At 44.2% G+C, this 9,170-nt stretch overlaps 1 protein-coding gene across 2 annotated transcripts; it reads left to right on the forward strand.

The window, feature by feature from the left end:
• The first annotated feature begins 653 nt into the window (after nucleotides 1-653).
• LOC123162608 (uncharacterized) lies at nucleotides 654-2,765 on the forward strand. Of its 2 annotated transcripts, XR_006481361.1 has the most exons (3): nucleotides 654-1,944; nucleotides 2,064-2,125; nucleotides 2,444-2,765. XR_006481361.1 is itself a non-coding variant. In XM_044580376.1 (2 exons), the coding sequence occupies exon 1, from the start codon at nucleotides 696-698 to the stop codon at nucleotides 1,938-1,940; it is 1,245 nt and encodes a 414-aa protein (XP_044436311.1). In that variant the 5' UTR covers nucleotides 654-695; the 3' UTR covers nucleotides 1,941-1,944; nucleotides 2,444-2,765. The 2 variants fall into 2 exon arrangements, 1 of the variants encoding a protein (XP_044436311.1); XM_044580376.1 differs by lacking the exon at nucleotides 2,064-2,125.
• The last annotated feature ends 6,405 nt before the right edge of the window (nucleotides 2,766-9,170 follow it).

Raw genomic sequence — 9,170 nt, forward strand, 5'->3', positions numbered from 1 at the left:
CTTGGCCACCAGCCGTAGATGAGTTCTGAGGAGGAGCACCAGGAGGCGTCGACATTTGGGGAGATGACTGGGCAATAGCGAGTACAACATCGCTGCCACCGGATCTGGCTTCCAGGTGACCGGATCTTTGAGTACTGCACCGCATCGCGCAACGCCGTCGCCGGATCCGTGGAAAAGGTTAAAAAATCAACCTTTTACGCGGATCCAGCGGAGGTAGTGCGAATCCAGCGGCGCAAAGGCGCCGACGCGTGTGTGGTCGAGAGAAGCAGCATCCGCACGGGCAGGGAACCGGCAAGGAAGAGGAGGAGAAGGGGGCAACAAGATAGGAGTAGAAGGAGAGCGGTGAGGAGAAATGGAAGCGAGGAAGGGGGAAGGGGAAATGGAAGGCGATGAATCGTGGTTATTTTTCTTCCCAAATTGACAGTTACCGCAAGTAAATTGGAAGGGAGTACAAGTTTTCACTCATATAAAAAAAAACATAAACTCGGACAGAGGGAAATACATGACAACTGCTAGCTCACAAAACAAAGTTAAGACAAACAGCAAACCTCCCGGTGCCAAGCTTCGAAAAATAACTTCAGATCTATCCTACTACTACTACTAGTATCCGCCGCTCCCAACACCTCCGGCCAATCCATCTCCCTGCCGGCCTGCCCGTCCGCCAGCCGCAACCCCTTCCGTCGACCGGCCGGAAGATGGCCGCGCCGTGCACTTCCATCACAGACGACCGCCTGGCCGTCCTCCTGGAGGAGATCTTCCTCCGGCTACCCACCCCAGCCGACCTCGTCCACGCCTCCGCCGCCTGCGTCCCCTTCCGCCAGATCGCCACCGGCAACTCCTTCCTCCGCCGCTTCCGTAAGGAACACTCTCCCTCTTTCATCGGCTTCATGGACTGGCACGGCTTCCGCCCCGCGCTCCCTCCTCACACCACCGCGCCCATAGCCAGTGCAGTCGCCCGCGCTGCTGACTTCACCTTCTCCTTCCTCCCTAGCCCCACCCCCTACACGCTGCTCCCAGACCCCGGCTGCTGGTGCGTCCGCAGCATTCGCGACGGCCGCGTCCTCCTCGACCGAGGCCACAAGAGAGACTATGGTTCAGTCCTCTTCCCGGAGCTCGTGGTGTGTGACCCGTTACACCGGCGATACCACCTATTTCCACCGATCCATGACGACCTAGCCGCGTCGGTGAGGGACGCACTCCATCTGACTTACCAGCGCAGCTGTGAGGTCATCCTCGTTCCTCCCGGCAAGGAAGTGGACAAGGAAGAGTACGAAACTTCATTTCGTGTAATCTGGATGGCACAGTGCAAGACCAAGGTGGTGGCATTTTTCTATTCTTCAACCACGGGGCAGTGGCAATCCATTGCATCAAAGGCTTGGAGCGATTTGTTAGTCTGCGGCATGCCAATTGTATCTTTGAAATACCGTTTGTTCTACCGTAGTCATTATGCCTACGGATGTTTGTACTGGCCGATGACGAATGGGATAGAATTTGGGCTGAAGAATCGTCCGGGGGAAGCTATGCTCATGCTTGACACCATGACAATGGAGTTCTCCGTTGCTGATTATCCACCTGGAAGATGGAGAGGGTTCCAGGTTGGTATCGTGGAGGCAGGGGAAGGCAGGCTTGGATTGCTCACTTTCTCAATTAATGATGCAGCATCACAACTTCGTTATATGGTTAGGCAAAACACAGATGGGAGTAACAATCAGTGGCAGTTGGAGAAGATAATCCCCTTGGGTTCGGGCAATCATTCTATTGTTGCTTCAACCGAGAGGTACTTGCTCCTCCTAAGGTTAGATTTTGGGACAGACCACTCTGAAGGTCTCTCATTAGATGTCAAGACATTTCAGCTTGAGAGGGTGTGTGAGCTATCTGACGTTACAAGCAGGTCAATATATACCAGCTTCCCTCCATCACTGTCATCCAGGACAGTATGAAGTGGTACAGTTTCATTGCACAACCTTATTATTCCGTTTCTTCATTTCCTTGGTTATCACTTGTTTGATGCTTTTAACTATGAACTTCAAGCTATTATGTATGCGGCCGTTTATTATTTTCAGAATGATGCTGCATATTTGAACAAGTATTCTGTCTACATGCTGAAGAATGCTATTGCTTATATGTGAGTTCTAATTCTCGATCTTATATTACACAAGCAGCATCCTTGAGCTTATGCATGTTTTCCTATTCTATATCATTATTATGATTTTGCTCTTGCTTGTGGTATCAATCTCTTGACATTTGACCAGTTGTTTGTTTATAATGGAATACTAAAAATTACAAGGAAATATGTCTTTCTGGGATAGTCAGTCATTTAATTCTTTTGCAACAAATATTATGTTTTCCATCAAATATTGCCAATTATTTATATGCAAGTTTAGTAACCTCCTGCCCTCTTCCAGTTCTGTTAACTATTCTTTTTCTTATTTACATGAAACAGAATTACCCTGTGATGAAAGGGCTTCAGATGGCTGTCATGGCAATTGCATCCTCAAGGACGAGTGCCGACATGGTGCTGCATACTTTTGCTGCAGAAGAAGTGGTTTTCTTGTTCTCCGGTTGGAGTTCTGTACAAGTTCTTTTATATCACAATTGCCTATCATTCGTCTTTCCTTATGCTAGCTGGGAAGGAGGTTTTTTTCCTCCGGACATTTTGATTCTCTTTGAAACATCTTGTCAAACTATCTTATCAGTTTCATGCATCCTGAAACTTGGGGTCTGGGGATCCTTAATTAGTTGATAGTAACAAGATCTGTTCCTTTTGGCCAACATGTTATAAGAAACTTACCGCAGTAACTCGTACCAACTTTGTTCATGTCTGATTTCTACTTGCGCTACAGAAAAGTCAGGAAGTGAAACATTAGGGATTATGTGATTGTGATGCAGATCTAACTTAACGTGTACCAAAGATGGTCCTCATTTTTTGCCAACGTAATGTTTATTCTTTGGCGGATGCAACTATCCTGCAAACATAAGAGATTTTTTGGATTGACGCTTTCGGAAGTGTACGTCCTGTTGGATCTTGAGATGATTTTACTTTGTAGTCAACTTTTTACATACAAACCTTGGATGATGTTACTAAAGTTATGTTTTGTTCGGCCTGAATCTTATACTGCCTGAGAGCGGGGCCTGATTCTGAAGATTCGTAGAAACCAGGAAAGGCAACTCAGCAAGCTTCAAACATGTAGGTTGTAATATATACACTCAGTCACACCCGTATTAGATACATCCGTATATAAACGAAAATTAAGCAGTAAACATGCACACCGGGCACCAGCTCTGAAGGAGACAATCCAAACGCTCTGGGCCTCGCCGGTGCCGCCAGCAAGTATTGGGGCACGATCCTGAACACTCTGAAGGTGAAGCTGTAGCTGTTCGTCTCTGCGCTTCTTCTGGATGAGCGCGAAGACTGTCAGTTAAATATGTGTTGTCAAACTTTCAAAAAATTCAGTTTCGTCAGATTTAGAAAATTCAGTTCGTCAGTTTCACTCGCGCACATCGCCCAACTCGCGCACGTCGTCCAGTTCGTCAGTTTCACTCGCGCACGTCTTCCAATTCGTCACATTACTCGCGCACGACGCCCAACTCGCCGTTGCACCTGCACACATCGACCCCGCCCATTTGGTCCCTTCGGTCCATTCGGTCTGGCCCGGGCTTCGTCGCCGCCGGTCCGGTCCCTGAGATCAGGACTGTGATGCTGCTCGGTCCGGTCCTGCTCGGACCTCCGACGGCCGGTACAAACTACGGCTCGGACCGGGATCGGATCGGCCCGGACCGTTTCCACCCTGAATTAGAAGGAAACACATGAAATCTTATCAAAGAAAAAGGGAACAACTAGCTGAGGAGCACTTGTTCGTAACCTCCCCCAGGTCATTTTGGGGAGGGTTGGGCACTTCATTTGGATTTTTTCTTTGCACGCGTTATCGGCTTTTTAGATAGGTTTTTTCTGTTCTCTTGGCTTTTTGGTTTTCCACCAGTCTTGCTTAACTTTTAGACAAAAGAAATCAAACTTTTTTGCACGATTTTTTTCTTCCGCGAGATTCACGGTTTTGCTTCGACGAGAGGCACGGATTTGCTTTTGTGATAGGCATGGTCGTGCCTCTCGAAAACGAAAAAAAATGTGATCGTTTTCTCTTCCGCAAGAGGTACGGCTGTGCCTCTCAGAAACGAAAAAAAGTTTTTGTTTTCCCTTACGCGAGAGGCATGACCCTGCTTCTCGGAAACGAAAAAAAACATTTTCATTCCTTTTTCTTCGCGCTCCGCGCCTCTTAGAAACAGGAGAAAAACCGTGCTTTTTTTCCTTCCACGAGAAGCATAGTTTTGCTTCCGCGAGAGGCACGGCCGTGCCTCTCGGAAACGGGAAAAAACTATTTTTTTTCTTCTGCGAGAGGCACGGTTTTTCACCCAGATTTTTCTCGTTCGTTTTTTTGAGGTTTTTTTTCGTCAAAACTTATCATCATGGATCTAATTTTGAAGATCTCGAAGCGAGGAATCCAACAGTGAAAACGGTTCGTGATTTGGACGCACAGTTTAAAACATAAAATGTTTTGAATAAACAAATCTACCAAAAAAGAAAAAAAATCCGAGGTTGCGACAAGTCGCCCACATGCAGTGTGCCACTTCGCAACATGGGGAGGGCGGAGTGACCTTCGAAAGGAGTATTCCTCAATTACTGATTTTGCAAGAAAAAGGGAGATTGACAAAGGCGGCCCAAGAAAATAGAAAACCGATGAAGGCGATCTAAATCCCGGAAACCGATGGAGGAGTCTTCTTCTCCCCTTCCCATTCCAATATCACACATAATATCTTCCCTTTCCCTACATCCTCATATGGTTAATCTCTTCTATTGAATTCATACTTCAGCCAGTTGTTTCAATAGTACGGAACTATGAGGGAGGCCCCCCTCACATGTGCGCTTCTTTGGATTCTATGACATAGGCAGTGGAAACGGGGGCATGTCACAATTAATTATTGCATTTACTAGGTTTTAAACCATGAAACTCCTAGTTGCAAGGTTATGCAACTAACCAGTTCACCCATCCATCTGAACTGATGGAGAAAGGTGGGCAATATATTTTAGCACTCCCCTGCACATCTAGGCTATTTTTAGTTCTTAGAAATGCGATCGATATAGGCCGCAGAATCATTTTATTTAATACTACATTGGCAGAGTATTGAACTCAAGACCTTTTGGCTCTGATATCATATGAAATTCATGCTTTAGCCAACTCATTCAAAAGCCCAAACTATGAGAGAGGGCTGGACATTATACACCAACACCCCCCTCACATCTATGCTCCTTTGGAGTCTATGATGTGGGCAGAAGAAACAGAGGCAGTCCGCAACTAATTATTGCATTTTCTGGGTTCCAAACCCTAAACCTCCTTACAAACAGAATAATTCTTTTCCTAGCCCAGAATGCATTAGTCACAGCCACGTCATGGCTCCACCAGGTGATCTTCTTGCCGCTGCGGATATAGTTTATCTGGTTTTCATTCGTGAAGATTGAGGATTTGCAAGATTGAATACAAATCTCCATGTTGCTTTTTTTTTCATTGTGAAAACGGAGAGTTGGGCTCCAGACTATGTTGCGTACAAGTTCGGATATGCCAAGTAATTTTGAGTTTCTAATTTTTTTTTGCCCAGTTTGATTTTTGTGATTGAATATGAGATAGAACTGTAGCTTGGGAGCTTGGTTAATAAATGAACTGACCATTTTGATGGTCTTGGCTTGCATCTCACATGTCTCCCCATAGAATATCTTTGATTTTCGTATATTCAGATTTTGGTGCATATTCAATCACTCCTCACATGTATGAGAGTTGCGAACCATGGGAATGCTTTTTTGTAATGAAAGGGTTTCCCCCTGCTCCATTTTCATAGAATGAAGCACACAGTTAACAACATTTAAGCCTACCATGGGAATGCTCATGGAGATCTTGAGTAGCGAGGCAGGTAAAATGTTATAATCTATTAAAAGAAAGAGTAGAGGTGCCTTAAGTTGTCGGGCACAGTCACGTTCGTGTCCAAAGTTGTAAAATACGTGAAATTGGTGCTATAACTTGTCCTATGGTGCAAGTACGGTGCCTCGGTACGTAATGTACATCCTGCTCACATGGCCTTGGCCCACATGTCAGTGGATGACAGCTAATGAGGTGTGCGTGAGAACTTTTTTGCAAAAAAAATACCCGCATATTCTTTTAGTAATAGTTACATAAGAAAGCCAAACATGGGTCCGCGTGTCAGTCTATTAATACCGCAGAAAAACAAACTGCCTCGCTGCTGGGTTTGAAAAATGGGACGTCCAGGTTCAAAACCTGCACGCTAGCCACTGGGTAGAAGACTACTGTAAGTACAACTGCTAGCTGGTTTCCTGCAAAAGAAAATTTGACTGGCGCTCTACAATTTCCTTTTATGTTATTTACCTTTTTTTTCAATTTACTATTGTTTATTCATATATAAATCACAATAATTATGAATATTTGATTATTATCTATTTTAAATCTTTATCCTGTTTTCATTATTGTGTAGGTTGAAAAGGTAAACATGAACATTTTCCAAAAATTATGTGAATTTAAACAGTTCAACATATATTACAAAATATTGTAAATGTGTTAAAACATGATAAACATGTTTGTAGAAATTTTAAATTCTATAAATGTGTTAAAACATATTTGTAGAAATATAAAAATAATTTTATACAATAATTTTTTAATACATGTTGAATTTTTTTAACTATACATTGTCAATTTTTTGAATGCATGACATACTTTTTTAAAACACATTTACAATTTCTTAATACAGCTGAGACTTTTCCAAAAATATGTTGAACAATTTTTTTTCAAATGCACTACATTTTATTTAAGTTTATGGCAGTTCTAGTATTTTCTTTCATTTATTTTTTAACGGGAAAATAATATAGAAAATAAACATGAAGTTGCAAAAAAAGAAACCTTGTCCGAGCCAATATATTATAAAAAACGCTTGGAAAGATAAATACCAATGCGACATCTATAAGTAAAATATATGAGGGTTTCCTGTAAAAAGAATGCTCATGCGCGGGCCACCCACTGCCACCCACCGACATGTGGGACATGGCCGCTTTGGCATGCCATGTAGGTAGGATGTACACGTGAATCTTCTATATCTAAATAGGGGCACCCCACTAGCTTGTTTTTCTTTATCCTCATGAAGCCACGTCATCTTAATAGTTATACCCGTTGATATAGTGTAACTAAGCAGCCTCCCGCCGTCTGATCAGAAGTTACCGAAATTACTGAGACTTGCCACCGCGAAGTGGAAAATACCGCTTCGTTCTTTCGAGTTTTTTTTTGAGACAATCTCGCATGCTTTATTCATAGCCCATAATGTTACAGGAAGAAACTCAAGGTTTCCTCGTTAAATTTAAAGTCAAAGCATATCTAGCGAGATTGTGAGCCTCGAAATTCGAGCTCCTGAACTCATGAACTACTTTACATGAAGAGAAAGCGTTTGCACGAAGTATTATTTCATGCACAATAGCTCTGTAGCCCGCCGCCGAGTTCTTCTGGACATCTTCAACCACCCTCTTGCAATCTGTAGCGATTTGAATGGAGTTCTCATATAGATCCTCAGCCAACGATTGTCCTTCCCTTACTGCTATTGCCTCTAGTGTGCTTACATCCGTGATGAACTCGAGTTTTAAGATCGAAGCACCCAAAAAACTTCCCTGTTGGTCTCGACACACTGCTCCCACGGCTCCAAACTCCCCCTGCAGGGACACAGCCGCATCCACATTCATCTTTGCATGCCCCTCTGGTGGTGGCATCCATGTGTGTTGCCCCAAGCTAGCTCGCTTTGTAACACTACCAGCTCCTCTGTCGAGCATCTCCAAGTCCCTCAAAAAGGAGAGTATGAAAGAGTTAGTAGTAAAAGGGCTATCAAAAATCTCTTCATGTATAGCTCTCCTTCTTGCTCGCCAAACTGCCCAGAGTGTCACCACCAACCGTATAAATTCTCCTTGCGGCAAAGATTCATGCAATGTAAAAATCCAGTTTTTTGCATCCAACGAAAGATTAGCCAACATTGCCTCCACTGTCTCCTCCGAGCAAAGTGACCATACAGTCCTGGACATCACACAATCCACTAGTGCATGCTTCCAGTCATCTTGCGCAGAACAAAACGCGCACACACTCGTAGTGGACATATTTCGATGGTGTAGCACCCCGGCTGTTGGAATTGTTTCATGGCATAGTCTCCATAGAAGTACCTTGATTTTAGATGAAACTTTAATGTGCCACAGGGACGTCAAAGCTGCATCTTCTTCTGCCTCATTTGAGTGCCCTCCAACCGGTTGCAGTAGTGCTTCACCTTGTAGTTTCATTTTCAACAAGAGTTTGTAAACTGACCTTACTGAAAAAACGCCTCGTTCGTCCTCTCCCCAGGCCCAAAAGTCATCAACTCTTCTAGTACACAGCGGGATCTTGAGTATCACGTTTGCATCAACTGGCAGAAAAGTCGCATGAACTTTATCCTCCTTCCACTTAGCCGAGGTTGAGTCAATAAGTTCAGCAACATGTGTTGGTCTATCCACCGCCAAACACGCGATAGGTCTCATTAGACCCGATCGAGGGAGCCAGTTTTGGTCCCAGATACGGGTCTCTTCTCCTGTGCTGATCCTCCGAATCAAACCTTGCACCAGAGCTCCTCTCCCTTCTACAATAGATCTCCATATTTGCGATGGCCTGCTGCCTAGTTCGGCCTCAAGAAAGGAAGAGGCAGGGTAATACTTGGCTTGCAGAATCCTGGCACTTAATGTAGAGGGAGTGTGTATAATCCGCCAAGCTTGTGAAGGAAATATGCCATAGAGGCAATAATAAAGCTATTATTTATTTCCTTATTTCATGATAAATGTTTATTATTCATGCTAGAATTGTATTAACCGGAAACATGATACATGTGTGAATACATAGACAAACTGAGTGTCACTAGTATGCCTCTACTTGACTAGCTCATTAATCAAAGATAGTTATGCACTAGTAGAAAAGAGGGCTTTGGTCCACCCCGGGTTAGCCCATTAGTCCCGGTTCAGTCCAGAACCGGGACTAATGGTGGCATTCCCGGTTCGTGCACCCAGGGGCCACGTGGGCAATTTGTCCCGGTTCGTTTGGACCTTTTAGTCCCGGTTG

This window comes from Triticum aestivum, chromosome 7B, assembly GCF_018294505.1.
Source record: "Triticum aestivum cultivar Chinese Spring chromosome 7B, IWGSC CS RefSeq v2.1, whole genome shotgun sequence".
Taxonomy (NCBI): Eukaryota; Viridiplantae; Streptophyta; class Magnoliopsida; order Poales; family Poaceae; genus Triticum; species Triticum aestivum.